Below are 26,664 nucleotides of genomic sequence, written 5' to 3' on the forward strand. Positions count from 1 at the left end.
CGTGACATGTGGGATCCTCCCCGACCGGGGCACGAACCCACGTCCCCTGCATTGGCAGGCGGACTCTCAACCACTGCGCTACCAGGGAAGCCCTGTTGGAAGATTTTTAATCACAGTCTCAACTTCAGTGCTTTTGATTAGTCTGTTTACATTTTCTATTTCTTCCTGGTTCAGTCTTGGAAGGTTGTGCTTTTCTAAGAATTTGTCCATTTCTTCCAGGTTGTCCATTTTATTGGCATATAGTTGCTTGTAGTAATCTCTCGTGGTCCTTTTTATCTCTGCAGTGTCAGTTGTTACTTCTCCTTTTTCATTTCTAATTCTATTGATTTGAGTCTTCTCCCTTTTCTTCTTGATGAGTCTGGCTAATGGTTTATCAATTTTGTTTATCTTCACCAAGAACCAGCTTTTAGTTTTATTGATCTTATCTTTGATCCATGGCAGCTTTTATTCCTTAAAAGATTTAAGATAAATGGCACCTTAGATTGACAGTCTTTTGAGATAGATGGGTTTCCTCTTTCTTATTCATTTACTTTTTTTCTTACAATATTTTAAATTTTATTTTATTATTTTTATTGAGATACAATTGAGATATATATATACAACATTTTATGTTTACCGTGTACATTGTGTTGATTTGAAATACATATATATTGCAATATGATTACCATTGTAGCATTAGCTGACACCCCTATCCTCATCACATAATCATTATTTCTTTTTTGTGGTAGAGCAGTTAAGATCATTTTCACCTTTTCTGCTCTTCCCTCTCTCTCTTTTGAGGACCATGTGAGCTCAGAGGGAATGGGTCTGATGGCGCCTGAGACCCTATTCATTACAGTCCTCACCTCATGAGCCCACAGTGTGCTCTCGACAGCAGTGCAGTGTACCTGGGGTTTTTTGCTCAGAGATGGGGGTCAGTGTTGCGGGGCAAGATGAGCAGGGGCTGCACCAAGCTGGGATCAGAGGGCTCTGCTTCCAGGGCCAGGAGCCCTTTGCAGGGCTGGGATCAGGCACTGTGTCAGACCCTGTGGATGGGGAGCAGGAAATAGTCTTAACCCAGACCACCAGGGTTCACCTGTGTCCCTTGGGCTCTGCCTGCCTGTGCTGCCATTGACGTCTGGAAGCACAGTTTGTAATCCTCCCCTAAGGATGGGCCCTTGGGTCCTGTAGGCATAGCCACCAGTGGTTAGCCCTCAAGCCCCTGTATTAGCCTTGCTGCTTGGGACAACATCTCATTCACCCCTGCTCCAGGCAAACCTCACCTTCATGAAGCTTCCCTCAGTCCAGCCTACCTCCAGGTGTGTGATCAGACTACGCTGTCTTCTGGGGACACGCCCACCTTTCCTGGTAGGCTCACAGAACCTGTGAGCCTTCTGCCCATCCTTAGAGCCTGTCCAGATGTCCTCTGCTCCTGACTACTTGACAGATGACGTAGGACCTGCACCTTCAATATTGGGGTTAAATATCCCTCCTCTCCATGGGCACTTCTCAGTGGGAGTGCCCAGAGCTCCCCTCACACCAAGTGCAGGCTCATCTGTCCATTACTACCTGGACGAGGACCAAGGCTGCTGGAGGGAAGAGGTTTTGAGGGGAGTGAAGGGCCACGTGCCAGGGTCATCAAAAGTTCTGAGGGTGTATCCTGTCCTCTAGTAGTCAAGAAAAAATATGTATGTTTGACTGTTTTCTAACAGTTTAATACAGAAAGTTTCAGGTGCACACCAGCACAGAGGGAAGAGTGAGCTGAGTTCTGTGAACCCACCCAGCCTCCAGGGTGACCAGAATCTGCTGGCTGCAAGGCTGTGATACCATGTGGCCTCAAGGTCACTGTCAGCTGGCACCCAATGGACATCACTGATATTGTCGCCTGGCAGGTCCTTGCAGTGGTTTTGGTCACTCATGTTTCACAGGGACTTCATCCCCTCCGTGTTTTCAGACTCAGATTTTAGCAACAGAACCCTTTTTCAAACAAACCTTATCTCCAGCCCTAATGGTCAAAACAGATGAAGTGGTATTAGCACATAATTATGACCAGAGTTTACTTTTATATCATTTACGTATAAAATCAATTTGCCCCTGGGGAAGAACCCTAAAACTTCCACAGTGAGTATTAAGATTTTGATAATGATGACAGTGGTACATTTATCTCAATATTCTATTTTGGTTGAACGGTATTCAGAAATCACTGAGTCACACAGCCATTAGCAACAGATTTTTATCTTGTTTTTACCCATTTGCCTTGTGATCTCAAGAGTCTTTTCAATTAAATTGCTCCAAATCCATGGAGAAAGAGCTGTATGAATTTTATTTTCTTTCGGAATTGAATCATTAACAGATGCCCACAGCCTTTATTATAAATATAAAAATCAGCCAGGATGACACCCAAGCTTAAAATAAGCAAAGCTATGGAAGCATCACACAGTGCTTTCTGCTGTTGCTGCTGCGGGGTTGGGGGTGGGGGAAGAGGTGCCAAGGCAGATGCAGGTTCTGTGCTGGAATTGTAGATTCAAATGTGAATTTTTTTTTAAAGAACAATCATGCAAAACTGAAATCTTACTGGGTGACTCATTTTCAAGAGTTTCAAATACATGCAGTATTCATGGCAAGAGGAGTTTTAGTTTCACGTCCACCAGAAAAGAAGTTAAACGGGCCACATGAATTAATACATTGGTAGTGTCTGAAGAGTTAAAATTTTGCAAACAATTATTTGAGTGTTTTTGGACTTTTATTAGCAGTTTTTTACATCTTTATTGGAGTATAATTGCTTTACAATGGTGTGTTAGTTTCTGCTTTATAACAAAGTGAATCAGTTATACATATACATATGTCGCCATATCTCTTCCCTCTTGCGTCTTCCTTCCTCCCACCCTCCCTATCCCACCACTCCAGGCGGTCACAAAGCACCAAGCTGATCTCCCTGTGCTATGCAGCTGCTTCCCACTAGCTAGCTACCTTACGTTTGGTAGTGTATACATGTCCATGCCTCTCTCTCGCTTTGTCACAGCTTACCCTTCCCCCTCCCCATATCCTCAAGTCCATTCTCTAGTAGGTCTGTGTCTTTATTCCTGTCTTACCCCTAGGTTCTTCATGATATTTTTTTTCTTAAATTCCATATATATGTGTTAGCCTATGGTATTTGTCTTTCTCTTTCTGACTTACTTCACTCTGTATGACAGACTCTAGGTCTATCCACCTCACTACAAATAGTTCAATTTTGTTTCTTTTTATGGCTGAGTAATATTCCATTGTATATGTGTGCCACATCTTCTTTATCCATTCATCTGATGATGCATTTTGAAACACAAGGAAAAGAAAATACTGGAATCAAACATTTGCAGAAATCTGAAGCACCTCCACAGAATCTTGGGGTTCCAGAGAACCTAATTTAAAAAGCAGGGTAAAATCCAGGGTGAGTTTGTGAAGATCCACATCCTCAGATATTTGGTTCTCAGTCACTGTTTGTGTGTCATTAAGACAGTCAGGTACAGACTGCAGTGAAGCAAAGAATATTTACATCTTGAGCCTTCCTCCTCCTCTCTCTCCCTGAGTGTGTTTGGAAGTCAGGGGGTGGATGTGTCCTTTTTCATCTCAGAGGATTATCTTTTTATTGTAGCTTAGTCTTCCTCCCTTCCTTCTTTCTTTAAGCTTCATCACATTTTTGTTTCATATTCAAACCTTGGCTTTCTTGTACAGTTTTTTCCTGAAGTTTCTGGTGGCTTTTTTTAATTAAAGATTTTTGAAAACAATGTGCCCTTAGTCAAATCCACGGTGTTTTCCACCTTGTTGTTTCTTCTCTTCATCACTCTGAATCCACTTTACTCTCTTCAGAGACCCCTTATATCTTGCTGTAATTTGGACCCCGCCCCTTTTTCTAGACCCACTACACAGCTCATCATGAAAATTCCTTTTCCAGATCTTTAGGTTTGGTCTGAAAGTTTATTTCTTCTTCCTTAGTATTCACCCTCATTCTTCTGGAGCTGATGCTCAAGTCCATGACCAAGAAAATATACATAAGAAACAAGCTCTCTGGCAACTTAATGTTCTTAAAAACACCTTTCTTTGCCTTCACGTTGGAGGGGTTTCTTTCAGCTCTACAATTTCTCTGTGTGATTTCTCTCCCTCCCACTACCCACCCCCGCCCCCATGTCTCTTCCGCTTCCTTGGCCTTTACTCTGAGGCCCTCATCCTTTCGGTCTTACATTTCATCTCAGTGATTCTTATCAGCCAAACCTCCCACCTATTTATAAAGGTGTATTTCATAGATCATGTTTTAACTTCCATATTGCCATTTGTTTTTCTAAATGCAATATCCTCTTGAATTTTTGTGAGGATATTACTTTTATAAGAGGTAATTTTTCATTCCTTTCATTGACTGTTTCTTCTTGGATCTTTCTTGTTTCTGTCCTTGTCTCTCACAGTGAAGGCTGTTCTCAGATATCTCATGACGGTGAGTTTCCCCTTTAGAGGATTTTGGGAACAGAAAAGGCTGCAGAGCCTCTGTAGACGTGGGCAACCCTTAGCAGAGGTTCTCCAGTTGCTAAAATGAGGGAAACTTAACTCGAGGTGCTGGCATCTTGACTGGCTGCCTACGTTTTCTTGAGGCTGTTTACTTTTTTATTCACCTGTAGGGCGACTTTTTTTTTTTTAACATCTTTATTGGAGTATAATTGCTTTACAATAGTGTGTTAGTTTCTGCTTTATAACAAAGTGAATCAGTTATACATATACATATGTTCCCATATCTCTTCCCTCTTGCATCTCCCTCCCTCCCACCCTCCCTATCCCAGCCCTCTAGGTGGTCACAAAGCACCGAGCTGATCTCCCTGTGCTATGTGGCCGCTTCCCACTAGCTAGCTATTTTACATTTGGTAGAGTATATATGTCCATGCCACCTTCTCATGTCATCCCAGCTTACCCTTCCCACTCCCCGTGTCCTCAAGTCCATTCACTACATCTGACATTTTAAGGATATGTTTTAATCAGGCATGGTAAAATGCAGACACAGAAATGACTGTCAGGAAGGAAGGAAGTTTATCTTACAGTTCCCTGGAAACAGGAGGCATGCTCGCCATACAGGGCCACACAGGGAAGCACTAGGGACAGTCAGGAGGCAGAGGGCGTGAGGGGAAAATGTGGTCAAAAGCCTTTATTGTGGTTTCCATGGAATGGAACTGGTGAGGCAGGGTAAGCAGGGCTAGGACCCGGAATGCCTTCAGCAGGCTTGGGTACATATGGCCTGTCCCTGTTTGTCTGGTACCTGGTCCTGGGGTGATTAGGGCAGGTGGATGGTGGCCAGGAGGGTGAGATCTCCATGAAAGAGATGGTGGGGGTGTGGGCTCTGGATTGGTTCCTTTCCATTTGAGCGAGTTGTTTGCTATCTCTAGGAATTGGCTGACCTGGGATGCGGGTGGGGGTGGAGTAGTCCCTCCAGGATCAGCAAGGCCCCAGATGTCAAAGTGTCAGAACACAGAAAATGAAAGACCTGGATAATAAGGGCTGTTGGTCTTAATTGTTTTTCCTTTCCGTTTTGTGTGCCCCCTTTAACCGGGTTGGTAACTCCTGGCTGTAGGAGGTTCTGACCATGGGCAGGGGGTGGGGCTGGAGTGCATTCTTCTACACTTGAACCTAATTCTTCTGTCTACACCTGTGCTCCTTCCTGTCATCACTAAGCCTGGAGCCCCGTACTCCTTGGGGCTGCCCAGCTCCCCCATGCACCTGCAGCCTCAGTCACTCAAACTGGATTTCTCAAGCACCAACCGAGCTTTGGACCCATTCAAGGGGCTGGAACTAGGGCCTTGAACACAGTGGGTCCAAATCCCACCCTTAAGGGCTGATAGAGGGGCGCTGTGCTTCCCCCCACTCTTTATCTCCTGCAGATGGATTGAAATGTCTCATCTGCCAATGTCCTCCTAAGTTGTCTTCAGGTTTCATTTTTGCTAAGAGCTTTGTTTTATATACATATGGAAAAAATAGGCATCCCTATGAAATGGAGGTGGGCACTGGTCTCTTCCCCCTGTGCTCTGGGAAGACCTTCCAGGTCAGCCACAGGTGGGGCTCTCAGACCGCTGCTGGCTGTCCCAACTGCAAGCAGCAGCCCCTCTCAGAGCTGCTCGGACTGCAGGAACAACTGCCCTAAGGGCATGGGGAACCCATTGCCCAGCTGGGCTGGCTCACGGATCCTTCTCCTGTTTCCAGTGCTGATGAGCGGTTTGACGCCACGTTCCACACCAACGTGTTAGTGAATTCTTCTGGGCACTGCCAGTACCTCCCTCCAGGTAAGTGCCGCTCCCTTTGTCCCCTGCAGTTAGACAGCGTGAAGGAGGTTGGGGTGCCCGACGGTGCCCGCAGGGGCAGCGGCTGGCTCTGAGCTCTGAGCATCCTTAGCCTCCACGCACGCCCAGCCCTCCTGACTTCTTCTCCTCTGTGCTTGCATGTATTCCCTGAGCGTGGCAATGCTGTCTTCCTCTTGGGATCATGGCTTAAGCTGTCTTTGCCAACACATGTCCTCTGTCCGTATTGTCTGTCCTGTGTTCTTTAAAGTTCATCCACAACTAAAACAAGTCTCCGTTGTCAGGTCATTTCTGTTCTCCTTATAGCCTGCAACCAACCTCCAGGTCATTTCCTCCTCACAGCCTGCGTTTTCCTTCCCACTGCACTGGGTACCTGGGTATGTGCTGCCCTCCAGTGTCGGGGTGAGACGGTGACCTTGCTGGGCTGGCTTCTTGAGTGCGTGCATTAAAGCCCACCTGCTTGTTAGAGGTGAGAACAGGTGGTTTCCAAGGGACTCATCAGTGATTTCTTCCTGAAAGAGCGTCTCTCCTTCTCAGGCAGCTGATGGGTAACTGCTGGGGTTGAATCTCCTCCCATCATTCCTGTCAGTTCACAGGGCCTTGGGCTGCTTGTGAGTGATCCATGCCATGGGAAACCCAGGCTTCGTGCCCTCAAGATATTAGCAGATTTCTTTAAATCTTCTAGATGATTTTTCACATGTTATTTTCCAGGGTTATTTCCCCCACTGCAACTGTTTGTTTAACTTTCTGTTCCCAGGCAGCCTGCAGCCACCTCCCTCCTCACCACCAACACCTACACCACACACACACACACACACACACACGTGCACACACACACACGTGCACACGTCACCCACTAACGCCATACATACACACCACACATATAGACACATCACACAAAAAACATACCACACACTATGCTCACACACACCACACACCCTCACAGACACACACACACACACACACACCCTCCAGCAGTCAGCCCCATCTTGTGCCCTTGGATCCATCTCACAGCTCACAGCAAAGCTGGCTTTGCCTCCTGGGTGGTGGTTTACATTCTCTTTCTCATTAGCAGAGGATAAGAGTCCCAAGGGCAGGATCTGTGTTTATTCCCGTTAGAACCACCCTCATCAACCAGCGGCCTGGCCCACATGTAGGTAAACGAACGCGTCAGGGATTGAACCTGTCACAGGCAGATACCATCCATTATTGTCTGAGGAGATGGAAGGACTCCAGACTTTCAGGTTTTCTGTCTTAAACCTTGTGCTTCCTTGCTTCTTCCTCAGCCCCTCCTCTCCTCCCCCAGGGACGCAAGCCTTCCTCCTAACAAAGACAAAGGGATGGGTCTTCTATCACTGGTACACTCTTTTACACCAGGCCTAGAAGTTGCAGCTTCTAGCATGAGAACTATTTTGGAAAATGACCTCCAGCAGTCATCAGCGTAGAAGAATACTGGGCTGCGGGTTGTTCTGAAGGCTGAGGCTATTTTCAGCCACGGGAGCAGTCCTCCTGACCCCCAAGCCCTCTGTGCAGCAGCCCCTTTGGGGCCAGTTCCTACATCCCAGCCTGCGTGGCCCCCGGAGTCTGTCAGGAGGGCACATGGAGCTTTGATTGTGGGAGTCTCCCCTACTCTGGACTAGAGAGTGTGGGGTTGTCTGGTTCAGGGCAGCAAGACTGTGCCTGGGGTCGTGTAGACCTGAACTGGGAAGCTGCTCTGCTCCAGCAACTCAACAGGCAAAAAGTGCTTCAGATGCAAGCTTTGAAATAGACTTGGTTATTAGGAAATGACTTCTTTCCCATGTCATATTTTTATTTTTTAACAGCATTATTGAAGTGTAAGTTACGTATTATACAATTGGCCCATCTTAAGTGCACAATTCAATGATTTTTAGTAAATTCACAGAGTTGTACGACCACGACTGCAATCTAGTTCTAGAACATTTTCCATCACCCCCCAAAGATCCCTTTTGCCTGTTTGCAGTTAGTCCCCACCCTCACTGCCGGCCCGCGGCAACAACCACTGACCTCCTTTCTGCCTCTAGAGAGTCTCTTTTTCTGGTCATTTGATAGAAATGGAATAATACAGTTACAGTTTCATTTTCTACCAGCAGTGAGAGTTTTGGGGGATTCAGCCCATTAATGGGAGGGTAGTGTCTGTAATGACTTCCAGATTCCTGTGGACATTGGATGTAATGCTGCAAATCCTGTTTAAAGGGACTTGAGGAGACAGGAAGTTTATTATCCTTTCCCAGTTTGACTGTGGGTGGGTGGGGGGGTCCCTGTTAGCAAGTTGAGTCCCTCCATTCCTTTTTTTTAAATTTGGAAGCAGAAATTTACAGAGCGTCTGCCTTGTCCCTGTGAGCACTGGGACCCTTAGCTATTTGTGCCATCACTGCCTTCTGGTCTTTCTCTGGGCAGCAAGGAGCACATGGGCATAAATGGCCGGTGTGGAATTATCTCAGTGACCTGTTGGTAAATTTACTCCCAATTTGTCCTGTCCCTCTTTTCAGTGGAAACTCTAGCTTTTGTCCAAACACTACCTCTTCAACTAAAACCTATTAGGTTTTGTTCTGTTTATAATCTAGAATTCAGGCTAGTTAAAATTATCTTCCATATATATTTCTAGATAACCAAGTATGTTCTCAATTTTTAACCTAAAGAAAATGTTTTTCCTGCTCCTCACCAAACACAGTCACACAGACGCACACAGACCTTTCAGATTCTGTTTCTAAGCTCTTCATCATTTTTATCAGCTTCTATAGGATTTTTTTTACATTCTTTACATCTCTCTTACTGTTTAGAATTTGGAGATGCACATGCATGGCAAGAGCAAGTTTACAGAATGTTGAATTCTTTGCTCAGAACAGAAAATGTCGGTGTAGCCTTTGAAATGTAAAAGACAGTAAAGCTTCAACTGAACTCTTTTCTAGAAATTTTTCCAGAAAGACTCAGCTTGTCCTGGACAGGTCTAGTTTGGACGGGCAGGATGGGCTGAAGCCTCTCTGGTCACACCCAGGTGAGGGGCCCCGGTACTCACACTGCCTCCTCCTGAAGGGATCTCAAATGGTCCAGGGGATGTGTGCACAGCATTGATCATGAGACATGCAGAGCATCAGAAATGATGCATCGTTTAACCGGCCGATGCTTGATCAGGATAGCAAGCTTTTCACTCCATGAAGAGTAGGCTTTGTGTGTTACAAATAGTGTATGGGATGGAGACCAAGGGATTGCTGTGCATTTATTTTTATTTTTAATATTTTTTCCAGCATTACTGAGGTGTAGTTGACAAATGAAATTGTAATATATATATACACATACACATATATATGTATAATATATGTATGTATATACGTGATATATATGCATATGCATGTGTAGATATATATATACACACACACACGCACACACACACACACATGCATATGCATATATATTGTGAAATCATTTATTTCCACAATCAGGTTAATTAACACACCCATCACCTCACATAGTAAATTTCAAATATAAAATATTATTAACTGTAGTCACGATGCTGTACGTTAGATCCTCAAAATGAATCCACCTTATAACTGAAAGTTTGTTCCCTTTTTGATCAACCTCTCTCCCATTTCCCCCACCCTCCAGCCCTTGGCAACCACCATTCTACTCTGTTTCTATGAGTTAAACTTTTTTTAAAAAAATTCTTCATGTAAGTGATATTATACAGGATCTGTCTTTCTGTGTGTGGCTTATTTCACTTAGCATAAAGCCCTCCAGTTTCATCCATGTTGTTGCAAATGGCAGGATTTTCATCTTTTTAAAGGCTGAATAATATTCCATATAATCCACATAAATTTGATTTTATGTATATACACACACACACACACACACACACATATATATATATATAATATTTTATCTGTTTATCCATCAACAGAAACTTAGGTTGTTTCCATGTCTTGGCTATTGTGAGTAATGCTGCAGTGGGGTACAAATATCTTTGTGAGATACTGATTTTGTTTCCTTTCCATGTATACCCAGGAGTGGGATCGCTGGATCATTTTTAGTTCTTTTTGTAATTTTTTGAGGAGCCCCCGTACTGTTCCCATAGTGGCTGCACCAATTTACATTCCTACCAACTGTGTGAGACTGCTGTGTGTTTAAAGCAGGTCTCAGCCAGCTTTCATCTTGGTTTGTCTCATTGCCCATGTAGGCATCTTCAAGAGCTCCTGCTACATTGATGTGCGATGGTTCCCCTTTGATGTGCAGCAGTGCAAACTGAAGTTTGGGTCCTGGTCTTACGGAGGGTGGTCCTTGGATCTGCAGATGCAGGAGGCAGACATCAGCGGCTATATCCCAAATGGAGAATGGGACCTTGTGGGTAAGCCCAGCAAAGACGTGATACTGGCAACATAGAAGGAAGCTGCTTTATTACTGTGCTGGCTTAAAAAGTTTGGGATTTTCCACTCTGCTTTTCAGCATGAGCAGTTATTGAACCCTGCAGCATTCTCCATGATTTACTGAGAGCTCTAGGATGAGAAACAAAAAACAATGAGAAAATTCAGTGCTTTCCATAAGGAACTTGCAGTTATGGTAAGGTCAGTGCTAGTATGGGCATCTCTACATTATTCAAATCTGCTTTATCCCTAAAATCAGGTGGAACAGCAAATTGCAGTTGATGGGAACCTATATTTGATGATTTTAAATAGAAAACAATAATTACATTTATAATGGTGTCGAGTTTACAGTGTATTATTTATAATCATGGTGTCTTAGTCCGTTCAGGCTGCTATAACAGAATGCCATAGACTGGGTAGCTTATAAACAACAGACAGTTATTTCTCATAGTTTGGAGGCTGGGAGTCCAAGATCAAGGTGCTGGCAGACTCAGCGTCTGGTGAGGACCTGCTTCCTGGTTCACAGACAGCTGTCTTCAGGCCGTGTCCTCACATGGCAGCAGGAATAGGGGAGCTCTCTGGGGTCCCTTTTATAAGGGCACTAATTCCATTCCCAAGGGCTCCCCCTCATGACCTAATCACCTCCCAAAGGCCTCACCTCCAAATAACCATCACTGTGGAGGTTAGGATTTCAACATATGAACCTTGCAGGGGACACATTCAGTCTAGAGCACATGTAATTTGAATACATAAAAAACCTGCCAATTTGTTCAAATATCACTAAGATACCCTTAAATAAATCTATAATAAACCTAAAGCATTTTTTCAGACAACAATTAGCCAGTGTTTTGCACTTAACAAATTCCATGGCTCTGTGTGTGTGTTATAACCCCTTAAAATAAACTGCATCCTTTTATTCAACGGTGGTTCCTTTCTTCCCCTGGAACCGAAGGGATCCCTGGCAAGCGGAGTGAGAAGTTCTATGAGTGCTGCAAAGAGCCGTACCCAGATGTGACCTTCACTGTCACCATCCGCCGCAGGACCCTCTACTATGGCCTCAACCTTCTCATTCCCTGTGTGCTCATCTCTGCCCTGGCCCTCCTCGTGTTCTTGCTCCCTGCAGACTCTGGGGAGAAAATCTCCCTGGGTGAGTACCGGGTCTGAGCTGGGATGGGAGGGCCCTGCCTTGAGGATGGCAGTCTGGGCTCTAGGTACAGAGATGTCCAGGGCCCACTCCATGCATCCCAGCCCAGGGTGGCTCCCTGATACCACAGCCCGCTGTGCAGGATGGCCAGGCCCCCTTGAGATTCCACAGGCTCCTCTGATCCTGAAGAGAGGATGGGGATGCCCAGGGAAGAACCAATTCTTCCCTGAGGGGCCTGTACTTTCTCCGCTTCTGCCACCCCACCCCACCCCTTGGTGGCAACCAGCTGGAATTCATTGTGGACAGGACACAGTTTAGTTTAATATAGTATCAGCTTGCATCTATATATGGCCACACACGGTGTAATTCCTGATTATCCTCCAATAGGAAGATAAGAAAACTATGATTTAGATTGGTGAAATGAGCTCCTCAGCATCTCAGAGAGTTACTAAAGATCCTATTTGGTACACATAGAAATCATTCTCAAACCTAGAACTTCTGACTGTGAGTGTCAACTGAAAAAAAATGTTCAACCGAAAAGTTAAGAATTATGTTTTATTTGGTGGACTTTCTGAGGACTTCAAGCCTGAGACATAGCATCTCAGATAGTTCTAGGGACGGCTCTGAAGAGGGAAGGGAGGAGCCAGGGTATATGGGAGTTTCTGCCACAAAGACCAGGTAGTCAAAACATCAAAAGATTACTGTTGATTAAAGAAAACCAAAGGGCTTCCCTGGTGGCGCAGTGATTGAGAGTCCGCCTGCCGATGCAGGGGACGTGGGTTCGTGCCCTGGTCTGGGAGGATCCCACATGCCATGGAGCGGCTGGGCCAGTGGGCCACGGCTGCTGAGCCTGCACGTCTGGAGCCTGTGCTCCGGGATGGGAGAGGCCACAACAGTGAGAGGTCCATGTACCACAAAAAAAAAAAAAAAAAAGAAAACCAAACACCTCAAGTTAATGAATTTAGTGCTTTTCTGTGTATGGGAAGATGCAAGAGTCTTGGCTCACTGAAATCACTCCTTTGATATGCACCTCAGCTCTCTGGGGCCAGTATCCTGTGTTTTCTCATCCTGAGTCCCCTCAGGGTGCCCCACTGGGGAGGCTGTAATGTGATGGCTTGATGGCTGCAACATCCTTTGTTTACTGATATGGCAGGTGATATTTTTCATTCATACAAGAGCCTCAGGCACATTAAATGACCTATCCAAGGTCACACAGCTAGTAAGTAGAAGGGTCAAGAACAAAAGCCAGGTCTTCAAACTGTATGTTTTCTTTTTCCTGCTACATGAAACTACCTCTCGATACTAATGTAATAAAGAAAATGAGAGATACATGTGCTGAGGTCAATGATTTATTTTGAATTGTTCTTCTAAAGTTCTGGCTCCTAAGTTTGTTTTCCCAGGGACTCCTCTGGGACTCCAGTAAATGGCACAGACTGTCCCCAGAAAGATGCCCATTCCCATCAATATAGAAAACCGTGCATTTGGTTTCAGGAATGTCATGGCCGCCACCATCCCTCCCTCCACACCTCCTTTGACTCTTGGGCTGGATGGAGTTCAGGCCTTACCATCTGTTCTGTCTCAGGGACCAGTGTATGTCTCTGTTCCAGGGATCACAGTTTTACTCTCTCTTACCGTCTTCATGCTGCTGGTGGCTGAGATCATGCCTGCGACCTCTGACTCAGTGCCCTTGATAGGTAAGCAAGCATCCAGCTCCTCTAAAGACATGGGCTTAGAGAGTGCCTGGGATTTTGCAGCACAGGCAGGGAGCAGAAACGTGTCCCGCAGGAGACTGGAGAGCTGCATGGCCCCCCTTTTCTGCTGTGAGGAGATGACTTGCTGTAACTACTCAGAGTTGACCCATGGCCTCTGCTTACGTGGCACATAGAAGGGGAGGGGGAGTCTGGCTTCGTGGTTTGGCCTTGAGATGCAGAAATGCCCCCTTTTCTCCCACAATGCCCCCCTCACACTTGTTATGGAGCCAGAGATTTTTACCATTAAAGATGCATTATTTTAGCTTGAGTCACTGTTTTTCCACAAATTATTTGTTACACGTTAACTCTCAGCCATTGTTTCTTGAGATAACGCGATGTCTCTGTAGAAAGTTAATGATTGTGAGGGAAGGTGAACAGGACAAATACGTTTTGGCCACATGTTGGGCTGCAACTCGCAGGCCTGCAAGCCCTATACTTGCCCAGACTCAAGACTGAAGAAAGAGTCCAGAGACAGGACATCAGTTGTTTGGTAGATGGGAGATCTTACGCATCTGAAGCAAAAGGGTCCTGGAGTGACACCCCACCAGTTATCTAGGGGAATTGAAGTCAGATTGGCCCATCGGTTACCAGGGAAACCAGCAGAGGGGCACAGCCCTCTTAGCCCCTTGGGCTAAGTACCTTCAAGGGGCGGAGGTCTTCCCTTTGTTAAACTATCAAAGGGGAGCCATTCTGAACTAAAGATTAAACAATCACTAGCTTCGGGGCAGCGGGACAAGGATGTAGGTATTTACTCTTTAGGCTCTGCAATTAGCAGGGAAAGTCAGTCATGTGAGTAGGGTGTAGGTGAAGCAGGGACTGGTCCAGCAGGGGATGCACAAACCACACACAAAGGCAGGTGTAAGGATGACCTTCTGCCCAAGGAAGGATGACAGAGACAGGAGGCAGCATCACCTGTTGCTGTGAACCTCCCTGGACTGGACTGGAATTAGCAGGAGTGTGCCGAGGGGTGCTCAGTGGCCCAGAGGTTAGGACCCAGTACCCTGGCCACTGCAGCCAGGGTTCTATTCCTGGTCAGGGAACCAGACCTCCAAGCCAGTTGTGAGGACAGGAAGCAAACATTCTGCCAATAGATATTAGTTTTAATGAGAGTCCCCACTCCCATTTGGCGGTGGAGGTCAGAAACAGGAAAGCAGTATACGGGTGGCAATCCTGTGTGGTTAACCAGGGGTAAGTAGGAGTGGGGTGCCTTACATGATATCGCCAGGCTTCACGAATTAAGAAGCCAAGGCCCTTCTTATTGGAGGTTTCTGGATGTGTAATATTTTGACCAGACAGACTGTTGGTATAAAAAGCCTCTGAGGGTGTCATATTTCTCTCCGTACCATCCTGGAAGCAAGGAACCTTCTTTCAACCTGACATTCTGACCCCATCCTTTCTACCTTCTAGCACAATGCTTTCAATAGAGACCTGCAGCAGAAACCACCCTTAAAGGGGCAGTCGGCAGACCCTGTTGTGTCTGATGAACCCACAGGCTTGGTTGGTGCATAGCCCACGTCTAGAAGGATGGGATGCTGTTGGCCTTTGACCTCTGTTGTTGAGATTTCAGCTGTGGGATCCAGTCAGCCTGGATCCCTCCATAGGTCATTGTATTAGTCTGCTAAGGCTACCACAATAAAATTCCACAGACTGGGTGCCTTACACAGGAAAAATTTATGTGCTCACAGTTTTGGAGGCTGGAACCTCCAACCGGCAGGGTTGGTTTCTCCTGAGGTCTCTTTCTTTTTCTTGCAGATGGGCACCCTCTGCTGTGTCCCCACATGGTCTTTCCTTTGTATCTTCACATCCCTGTGCCTCCTTGTGTGTCCAAATTTCCCCTTCTTATAATAAGGACACCAGTCAGATTGGACCAGGTGCCACACTAACAATCTCATTTTAACTTAATTCCCTCTTTAAATGCCCTCTCTTCAAACACAGTCACATTCTAAGGTACTTGGGGTTTACAGCTTCAACATATAAATTTTAGGGGGACAGAGTATGCAGCCCATAACAGTCACAGTTTGGTTCCCCCTCCCTTCCCTCCCCAGAGGTCCCTGATGCTGATGATAAGTCTGGTAGCTCCTTGTAGGTTCCTCTTGGTCTCCCTGGGAGAGCAATGAGTTCCTGCCTGCCTGGAGGGCAGGAGGTGTTTTTAACCAAGTGTGTGGCTGCACACTTAGCCTCGTACCAAGATGCTTTCTTTAAGGGCCCAGCCCCTTGGTGGTTGGCCACACTGAGGCTTTGTTTGTTTGTTTGCATTTATGTTAGGATAATTTATTCTGTGGCTTAGAGAGGCATTGTGTGTATATATATTTTGTTTTGTTATTTTTTAATACTCTTTTTATACTTGAATCCATCTTTGCTTCTAATCCCTTTTTATTTTATTTATTTATTTTATTGATTTACAATGTTGTGTTGGTTTCAGGTGTACAGCCTGATTCTTTTCCCTTATAGGTTTTTACAAATAACCTACAATTATTACAAAATATTGAGTATTGTTTCCTGTATAATACAGTAGGTCCTTGTTAGTTATCTATTTTATATATAGTCGTGTGTATGTTAATCCCAACCTCCTAATTTATGCCTCCCCCACACTGAAGGTTTACTAATCAGAGTTGGAAATTAAGGAATGCCCACCCATGCCAGCTTTCTCCTATACCCTTGGCCCATAAAATTGCTAATCCTTGTGCAAACCCTGCAGAGAAGGCATTTCCATCCCTGTTATACTGGTGAAGAAGCTGAGGCCCAGAGAGGCTGAGTGGTCTGTCCAGGCTCACAGACGGCCGCCAGTGGACTGGGGGGGAAACTCCATGCTGCTTCTCACCTGGTCCAAGGTGGAGAAATGCATCCTTGCCCATCAGAGCTGAAGCTGATGTTCTCAGCCTGAAAAGACACTGCAGCTGACCTCTTCTTCCGGCTGCACAGCTGGCACTCCCCACCCCTGTGGCTCTCAGTAAGTAGATGGGGGCAGACTCTATCATTAGTAGAGTCATTTTCCAGGTCTGATAAGTCAGCCAGTGGCACCCGGGTCTGCCCTTGCTAGATCCCCGAAGCCTGTCCGTGGCCTGCCGTCATCACAGTGGTGATCACACCCTCTGTGCCAGGTGGTTTCAGTTCTGACAATGGTGTTTTCTCATCGGACAACCTTATCACCATCCTGTGAGGTGCAGTTAGCTTTCACTGAAGGATGAGGCAGGCAGGGTTCCCAGCAGTGCAGTCAGCTGGTGAGGCCGCTCAGCAGGGTGGGAGGAGGAGGTCTGTGCGCTCTGGATTGGCATCTGCCCACCAGGAATGTGCGTGGTGGGCTACAGGCCTGGAGGAGGTCCTGCTCTGCTCTTGGGCATTGCTCCCCAGCCCCTGGTGGTCAAGACACAGTCTGGGTCCCCTGCACTGTGCCATGGTGACACGCTGTGACCTAGGCCCCAGGTCTCCCCTGCATCTGCTCTCTCTGCAGCCCAGTACTTCGCTAGCACCATGATCATCGTGGGCCTCTCCGTGGTCGTCACAGTGATCGTGCTACAGTACCACCACCACGACCCCGACGGTGGCAAGATGCCCAAGTGGGTGAGTTCCTCCCCAGCTCCTCCACCAGAGGGGGGGTCAGGGCCCCTCCCCAGAGGAGGCTCCGAGGATGACTTATCTATTTTAAAAATCCCACAAACAGCTAGCATTCCTGAACAAAAAGCTGCAATTTCTTACCTGTCTGCATATCTCTGCTTCCAGGGCAGTATGGTGAATGCTCTTAGGGTCCCATGGGGCTGTCCTTACAATCTGATATCCCAGAGCAGGGCTCAGGTCGAACACTCTGCACCTTTCACTGGACAGTGTTTCTAAACCTCCTTTTTGCACGTACACTGTTAGAAGCAACACACAAGATGAGCACACAGCTGCTGGTTGGATCTTCAAAACAGAACGGGGAGGGAAAAGAGTAAGAAATAGAGTGAACAGTGTACAAATATATACAATCAGTTGTCAATGAAAATAATCAATAAACTATCAATAAGAAGAATAGAAAAGAGTTTTATTTGAGTCAAACTGAGGACTAGCCTGGAAGCCGGCTTCCCAGATTAATCTCTGCTCTGGAGAAGCAGGGTTTTCAGCACAGTTTTATATCCTGTCAGAACAAAGAACATGAAATGAGTCGGGGTTACATTTCTTCAAGGTAAACAAAACAAAACAAAACAAAAACACAGATTAGCACGTACATGGCAAGTCGGCATGGCCTTGGCGCCTGAGAAGGGAGTCTTATCATTGGAGGACCAGCATTGGTGTTCCAGGAAGAGAGGCATTTAATCTTTATTTTTATTATGGACATTCTTTACTTCTGGTCAATGTGCCTTTTCTCTAATAATTAAAGCAGATGTCTGTTTGATAGGCCACAAACAAGCTCTTTTAGTTAGCATCAAATTCAAGTTAACTCATGTATAAGCCAGAATGACTTCCCTATATCTCAGTATGTGAAACTTTCTTTTATCACAATACACATAGGAAAGTGATTTAGCCAAAAGCCTATAAAATAAATGTGTAAGTAGTTAACAGTGGGGAAGGAGGATGCGATAAAAGGAAATGGATGGATGGGACTTCCCTGGTGGTCCAATGGATAAGACTCTGTGCTCCCAGTGCAGGGGCCCGGGTTTGATCCCTGCTCAGGGAACTAGATCCCACATGCCGCAACTAAGAGTTCGCATGCCACAACTCAAGATCCCACACACGGCAAAGAATATCCTGAGTGCCGCAACTATGACCTGGCGCAGCTAAATAAATAAATAAATATTAAAAAATAAAAAGGAAATGGATGGTAAATAAATGTTTGTCATCTGAGCCCAGGTCAGGCCACATGGTCCCAGTGCCTCCCAGCACTGATGTGTTGTGACGTGTGCTGATGCTTCCCCAGCCATGGGCCGTGCTCCACTGGAGTCCAATGTCCAAAGCTCTACACCACCCTCGCCGGGCTCTTGGGAAACCTTGCCTGGGGGACAAGCAGGGCCTGGACTTTCCCCGCCTCACTTGGTGTGACCAAACCCCCGGCAGGGCAGAGCTGCCCCCCCACCCCTCACCCCACTTCTTACTTGGGCCCCACAAACCCTCCAGTCTTCCCATCGAGAGAGCATGGCTTAGGGACAGTTGGGAGCTAAAGAAGTCCTCTCATGCCAAAACAAGCCTGTCTTTGCAGACCCATAAATCTTGCCTCCACGTTCAGAGTCAATTTAGGACTCACCAGTGCACTAAATGTAACTGCAAGATGTAAGATGCATTCCCTTAATCTCCAGGAGCAGGGAGTTCCTGGCCCTTCTGAAAATATCCATTGTGCAATAATTTACAGTTACCCAAAAATTAAGTTAGGCAAGACCACTTTTTTTTTAAGAAATTGGCTTTACAGAGTGACTGCCCTTGAATTCTTTTCCACAGCAAATCCTTACACTTAATAATTCTCTCGTGTTAGCATACAGTACTGGTCTTTCTCTTTCTGATTTACTTCACTCTGTATATATGGAATTTAAGAAAAAAAAATGTCATGAAGAACCTAGGGGTAAGACAGGAATAAAGACACAGACCTACTAGAGAATGGACTTGAGGATATGGGGAGGGGGAAGGGTAAGCTGTGACAAAGCGAGAGAGAGGCATGGACTTATATACACTCCCAAGCGTAAAGTGGATAGGTAGTTGGGAAGCAGCCGCGTAGCACAGGGAGATCAGCTAGGTGGTTTGTGACCACCTAGAGGGGTGGGATAGGGAGGGTGGGAGGGAGACGCAAGAGGGAAGAGATATGGGAACATATGTATATGTATAACTGATTCACTTTGTTATAAAGCAGAAACTAACACACCATTGTAAAGCAATTATACTGCAATAAAGATGTAAAAAAATAATAGTAATAATAATTCTCTCGTGGCATCAGCAGTGGGCTCCCCAAAATGGTGCCACCTCCCACATGGGTCACATCACCACAGTCTGTGGGCTTGTTTTGAGAAGTCCCTCCCCCCTCAAAAAAAGAAGCTGAGACACGTTTGCACACGTTCACCTACATTCTCATCTGACTTCTCTATAACTCTAATATACTTTCTTGTCTATCCACCCATTTGTTTGAAATAACATTTACATGTTTCAGAAGTCAAAATCAAAGAATTATTCATGGGCTTCCCTGGTGGCGCAGTGGTTGAGAGTCCGCCTGCCGATGTAGGGGACACACGTTCGTGCCCCGGTCCGGGAGGATCCCACATGCCGCGGAGCGGCTGGGCCCGTGAGCCATGGCCGCTGAGCCTGCGTGTCCGGAGCCTGTGCTCCGCAACAGGAGAGGCCACGAGAGTGAGAGGCCTGCGTACCGCAAAAAAAAAAAAAAAGAATTATACATAAGGAACTCCTGCTCCCATTCCTGCCTCCCCCCTACTTCCACCACCAATTGATAACCATTTCAATTAATTTCTTTTTCCTTCCAGTGTTTATGCAGATGCCAAAATATAAACACATATTCTTATTTCTTCTGTTTTGACTGATGTAAAGACAAGGGGATTAAGGCAGTAAGATACAAAACCATTTTTAATGACCTGGTAGCACTTTACTGTTCCAGAAAAATCTGAATTAAGAGCATATGCTGATTTTTCACCTTTCAGTGCAAGAGCATGTTAAAGCCAATGGTGCAAAGCAGATATGAAACTTGTATTTCTCTTTCAGTTTATATAACACACTGCATTTTTTTTTCTTTCCAAGTGTATATGAAACATAAACAGCCTCCGAGGGGCTTTCATTGTGATCTGTTGCCATGAAGAAGACCCTGCTGGTGCGGTGGCATTATGTGACATTCACACAGCCAGAAACCAAACCATAACCTAACAGCAGAGGTCACAAGCACAGTCTGAGACATGCCAAGAGGATAATCTCATCTTCTGAGATGCTTTAGCCTTGAAAGCTAATGATTTAGGCCATGAAATTCAAAATAGATTTAGCTTGAGCTATGCCCCAGGGGATGTGCAGACCCCCGCTTGGCAGGCACAGCCCTAGAGCTGAGGCTCAACTCTCCCTTCCAGACTGCCTCTGGGTTTGGACACACTTACTGCCCCATGTGCTCCCTCGAGCTCTGGCCCCAACTTTCTGGTGCCTTCTGAGTGGGGGTTTGGCTAAAGTCACAGGGGGCTTGCAGAGAACCTAGCTGACCCTTTTATAGATGAGGCTGCGGAAGTCTGAACACATTAGGTGACTCAAACTCACTGTGTGACCTTGACCCAATTTATTTGCCTCTTTGAGCCTCAGATTCTTTTTTTTTAATTTATTTTATTCAAGTATAGTTGATTTACAATGTTGTGTTAGTTTCTAGTGTACAGCAAAGTGATTCAGTTATACATATATATTCTTTTTCAGATTCTTTTCCATTATGGTTTATTACAGGATATTCAATACAGTTCCTTGTGCTATACAGTAGGACCTTGTTGTTTAACCATTCTATGTATAATGATTTGCATCTGCTCACCCCAAACTCCCCACCGCCTCCCCCTGAGCCTCAGCTTCTTTATCTGTAAAATGGGGGAATTATACTCACTTCACTGAACCCTGAGATGCCCAGGTGAGATGGCTTGTCTTGAGCCTCGTGTCCACGTGGGGCTGTGTGTTTCTGCTCCTTACTGATCCTGGAAAACAGGGTCTGCAGGCTGGCTCTTCCAGGCTCTGGAAGTATGTCCATAGGGTGTGGGCAGGATAAAAATTGCCGCCTATGATGGACAGAGGGTGATCTTTACAGCTGCTGCAAAACTGCTCTTACGCCTTATTGTTCTTTTCATTGCTGTCTCCAGACCAGATAACTGCAGTTATCTTTGATAAGTGTCATAAAAATGGTTACCAAAAGAAGAGTGGCAGACACGAATTTCACAACTTGCTGCCTGCACTTACAGATGGGAAGCATACCTGCTACGCTGCTGATGGAATTTGCCTACAATCATAAACCAAAATTCAAATCAGTATCTGGATCATTTCAGGGAAAGGGCTCACTTTTCTTGCACTTGTCTAAATAGGCTTGCAAGAATTTTTTAAAAGCTGGATTGAGGTTTCACAAGGCTCCCTTCTTTCTATTAGAAGGGAGAAACAAATCTCTCCAGCATCTTCTATGCATGCAGGTAATGTATGTTTATAAAACACTTTAGGCCAGAGGTCGGCGAACTATGGCCCTGGTGGCCAAATCCAACCTGCCAACTGCTTTTGCAAATAAAATTTTATTAGGAAAAAAAGCCTCTTTGCTCTTTTGCATGTATGGCTGATTTTGCACTATATCAGCAAAGCTAAAATATTTACTGTCTGGCCCTTTAAAGAAAGTCTGCCAACCCCAGCTTCAGACTTTTCACAGCATTTTGTCTCATATCATCTCCTTCAGTCTTCACTGCAGCCTAATGAGTTAGGTTAGAGGTTCCTAAACTCCCATGGTTCACAGCACCTTTCATGTCTCAGGGTTTTGGTGGGTTTTTTTTCCCCCACAGAGCACCTAGGACAAGAGGAATACCTAACGGTTCTATTATTTAAACAGGTCAAAACAACTTACTAAGTACTTATACCCCGACAGCTTAGCACCTGTTGGCACAGCAAACTTCTCTCATCTTGGGAGCTGCTACCCTCCTTGTCTGTTCCACGATGACTTTCTTGGCACTTGCCTTTTATCAGGACAAGTTCCAAAATCTACTTTGCAAGGATAGGACATCATGCAAGGAATGCAGTGATCTAATGTGACAGTCTGAACTGCTTCAGGCTAGGGGTGTCTGACACATGCCACAGGGTTGCCCTTGAAACTTTAACATCTCCAGGGGTGCCCTTGTGAGTTTGTCACCGCACACTGGCGTACCTCACAGGGAGTTAGAGTTGGTGGTCCCTAGTTCCAGATGAGGAAGGACCGGAGAGGGTGACTTGCTCTGTTCCCCAGCTCAGGGCTCTCTTTAGAAGACAGCCCTCTCCTCCCACACAGGCTGTCCTCCTTGAGATGGCAGTGTGCGTATAGTTCCTTCCCAGGGTGATTTTCTGTATTGCTTTGTCATTGTCTCACATTCGATTCAACCATTGTACCGCGTTGGCACTGCTTGCCTGTGTAAACTCGCCTGGGAAGGCCTGGGGACCTGTCACCCCTAGGGTCCACCCCCACGAAGTCTAGCTGGTATCACAGCATCCCCTTGGATGGATCAGCCGTGCGCCCTTCCCGGCCACCCTAACGGTGTGCTGTCTCTGCAGACGAGAGTCATCCTCCTGAACTGGTGTGCCTGGTTCCTGCGCATGAAGAGACCGGGGGAGGACAAGGTGCGGCCGGCCTGCCAGCACAAGCAGCGCCGCTGCAGCCTGGCCAGCGTGGAGATGAGCGCCATGGCGGGGCCGCCGGCTACCAACGGCAACCTGCTGTACATCGGCTTCCGTGGCCTGGACAGCGTGCACTGCGCGCCCACCCCTGACTCAGGGGTCGTGTGCGGCCGCGTGGCCTGCTCGCCCACGCACGACGAGCACCTGCTGCACTGCGGCCAGCCCTCGGAGGGGGACCCGGACCTGGCCAAGATTCTGGAGGAGGTACGCTACATCGCCCACCGCTTCCGCTGCCAGGACGAGAGCGAGGCCGTGTGCAGCGAGTGGAAGTTCGCGGCCTGTGTGGTGGACCGCCTGTGCCTCATGGCCTTCTCGGTCTTCACCATCCTCTGCACCATCGGCATCCTGATGTCGGCGCCCAACTTCGTCGAGGCTGTGTCCAAAGACTTCGCTTGACTCCGTCCTGGCTCCCAGCATGTAGGAAACGCAGAGATGGGCGATGACGTTGGCTTAGGGAGAACTTTGGGGTGCTGATTCCACAGCACCGTTAAACCCGAGGACGCAGATGTACCCTATCGCTGTCATGTCGGTTTCAGTTTACTTGTTACTTTCAGTAATAGGATCTCAGCACGTTTCTGTTTAACCCTCTTTGATGGGCCACTCGATATCCTCCGAGCATCCTTACACTCAGCAGGACCCTGGAGAGGTCGTTTTGCCCATTCTCCACTGCCTGGTGTGCCCTTCAAAGAGGTTCGGGTAGCTCAGGGCTGACTGCCAGGTGAGGCCTGGGTAGCTGGTCTGCATGCCTGCATGTCACTTGCTGTGAGGGCTTACATGAAAATTCATATCTGCTTTGCCTGTGTACAAATCTAGATTGAAGCTAATCATCGTAATAAACCACACTCAGTAAATCCATCAGATAATTGGCTGACGAAACAAAACTAAACTAAAACTTAAAACCCAACTGCTTGGTTTTTCTTCAATTCAGACTTTAATTTTCTCTACCAAAGACAGTTGGTAGAGAGAAACAGTTTTATGCTGTGTCTACATTTAAAAAAAGAGACAGTAATAGTTCGTCTTGTAAATTACACTTTTTGCCAGCCTACCCTGTGAGGGGAACCAGGAGGGACACAGGTGTGTGTTGATTCTGAACCAGGGCCAGACCCAGTCAAGTTAAGGGGATTTCTGTAGATCCCAGGCACTCCCAAGCTTTCTGTGCTGCCCCCAGACACTGGCAGGTTGAGTCGGTCTGTTCTAGTTGACAAAGCCCAAAGGACAAGTAGAATTCTATTAGAATTACCACCCAATGTAATAGTAGCTGAAGCTGATTTAAACCATCTATGTGTTTGTTTGTTTTTTTAATGTAAGTAATAGCTGAAGCTAAATTAAACCATATGTGTTTTTTTTTTTTAAATAATGCATTAGACACTTCACATGTATTGGAGTTGATTAGCCTTACAAATTTGTGGATCCATACAGATGCACAACATGAAGTCACCAAAGTATTCTATGCCTTTTCTCCATGTGTCAGGGCCAAGGGGCAGGGGTTTGGGCCTCTTCTGGCTCCCTCTGTGGCAGGAACTGGGGAGGGGGTGGCATGGCTGATGGCTTTCCTGAATGGCAGGCCAGTGGTGGTTAGCAGGAGGGGCTTACAGACTAACAGTGGCTGCACACCCAGTAATTCCAGTTTCTGGTTTGGGGGGATCTGCTTTCCCACAGTTCACACACACAGCTTCAGCCCAGAGAGCTGGCTGAATGGGTGGATTCATTGGAGATGTGTGCTTTGAAAGCTTGGGAAATTTTTATTTTAAATCCAGGTGGTGATGCAGTTCTCCACTGAGATTGTCTAGCTGACAATCATCCCTTTGCTTCTCCCATCCTTACTGTTTAATGTGATCAGAGGAAGACATAAGACACTCTCTCCTGTTCTGTTGTTTCATCTAGTAACTCTCAAAGCTCAAAACTGCAGAAGGCGTCTGAGCTCCTGGGGATCTTTAATTTGCTTCTAACCCCTGAAATGGATACATCATGAGGGAAGATTTGATTTTCAGAGCAAAAGAAATGGCATGCACTTCTTCAGCCATTTATTTCGCTCATTTCTGGGTGGATCTGTGTGCACTGAAGAAGATGGAGGCTTGTGTATGGTGTGTGTGTATGTGTGAGAACACGTGTGTGTGAGCACCTTCAGAAAAGGCCCCTGGTTTACAGCAAGAAGGCTGATAAATAAGGGCATTCCAGCAACATACCATTTGGAGCAGGGTCGTCCTCAGAGTACACTCATTCTATGTGAAGTGGACAAAAAATGCACAATCATTTTTTTTTTTTTTGTCTATTAAAGTGTCTTTAGAAACAACTAGAAGTGTTTTGGTATATAAAGAGAGTGCTTCATTTCTTATTGCTATTCGAAGTTGATCCCTACTACATTTTCCTTTAATAAAAAACCTTTTTGGTTTTGTATTTTATACAGAAAAACGTAAAAGGGCAAACAAAAGGGGTTTGTATTTTGACTGCCCAAATAACTACTCTGCGATTTAAAAAGTAGTAATAAGGAAAAGATGCACACATAGGAAGACAAGTGTGAAAGGCTGAAAATAAGCCCCCACCCACCCCAGCCCCTGCCGTCTCTCCTCACAGGGGACCATCAGTGAGCTTCTGGGGAGGGATGGGCATTTCCAGAAAAAAAGGAAGGGAGAGAGGCTGAGCAGGGACGAAGAGGATGTGGAGAGACACCTTCCTTTTTTGTCTGTTTCTAGCGCCCTGCACTTTGCTTTTTTCACTTGGTGTTAAGAGATCTTTCCATAACAACATATAAAGATCTACCTCATTCTTAATAGCTGCTTAGTGTTCCATTGTCCCCGTGCACTATAATTTCTTTGATTAGTCTTTTATTAGTGAACCTATAGAGTATTTCCTGCCTTTATTTTTATACACAGATCTAAAATTAGCATCCTTGTACTTATATCATGGCATACTTTTGTGACTGTATCTTGATATCAATTCCAACTTGAAAATGGAGTTGCTGGATTTAAGGTTATGTGCATTTAACACTTTTGTCAATATTGCCAGATTATTCTTCAAAAATTGACCCGTGGCTACACTTAAGAGTATAATGAAAAGGTCGATTTCTCAGTTTTCTGGAACAATTTTTTTTTTCCAGTCTGGTGAAAAATGATATTACAGTATCATTCTGATTTAGTTCACTTTATTAGGAGTGAAGTTGAACATCTTTTCAAATGTTTCCTGGTAATTTTTTGGTAAATTTATGTCCTTTACACAATTTTGGCTTTTTCTTAATTAATTTGGCTGTGTATTTTGAAACCTTTCTGTCTTATGTCTTGAAATATTTTTGTCTTTTGACGTTCTCTATTGATTTGCTTATTAATGGTCATATATATATGTATATATATATATATATATATAAAGTTTAAAGTTTTATGTTGTCAACTTACCCATATTTTCCTTGTTAGATGCCAGAATTTGTTTCCAGTTCTAAAAGACCTTTCTCATTCTGAGATTATAAATAAATGTACTCATATTTTCTTCTAAATTCTTATGGTTTCATCTGTTTATATTTACATCTTCTAACTCCCAGAAATTCATTTATTGCAGGAAATGGAGGTAAAGATGTGTTTTTATTCCCTCGAAATGGTTGGTCAGTTGTGCCAGCAAAATACATGACAGTGCATTCTGGTATGTAATTGTTTTTTCCCCATTTGTTCAAAATGACACCTTATCTGTAAACTAAATTCCTCCAAGTGTTTGGGTCTACTTCTGTTTTATTGATTTGTCTCCCTATGAATTCCTTGAATTTCTGAGGCTTCATTCCAATTAATATAAAATATTCA

General features: G+C 45.5%; 1 protein-coding gene across 5 annotated transcripts in view; it reads left to right on the forward strand.

Annotated features, from left to right (window-relative positions):
• The window catches only part of LOC137232806 (neuronal acetylcholine receptor subunit alpha-7), a 124,253-nt gene extending 97,887 nt beyond the window's left edge, over positions 1-26,366 (forward strand). For all 5 annotated transcript variants that reach the window (XM_067755621.1, XM_067755610.1, XM_067755637.1 and 2 more), the window contains 6 exons: positions 6,193-6,272; positions 10,480-10,647; positions 11,616-11,810; positions 13,415-13,501; positions 17,010-17,119; positions 22,757-26,366. In XM_067755621.1, coding sequence (XP_067611722.1) covers positions 6,193-6,272; positions 10,480-10,647; positions 11,616-11,810; positions 13,415-13,501; positions 17,010-17,119; positions 22,757-23,275 — 1,159 coding nt within the window. In that variant the 3' untranslated portion in view covers positions 23,276-26,366. The remainder of the gene's footprint in view (positions 1-6,192; positions 6,273-10,479; positions 10,648-11,615; positions 11,811-13,414; positions 13,502-17,009; positions 17,120-22,756) is intronic.
• The last annotated feature ends 298 nt before the right edge of the window (positions 26,367-26,664 follow it).

This window comes from Pseudorca crassidens, chromosome 1 (assembly GCF_039906515.1).
Source record: "Pseudorca crassidens isolate mPseCra1 chromosome 1, mPseCra1.hap1, whole genome shotgun sequence".
Taxonomy (NCBI): Eukaryota; Metazoa; Chordata; class Mammalia; order Artiodactyla; family Delphinidae; genus Pseudorca; species Pseudorca crassidens.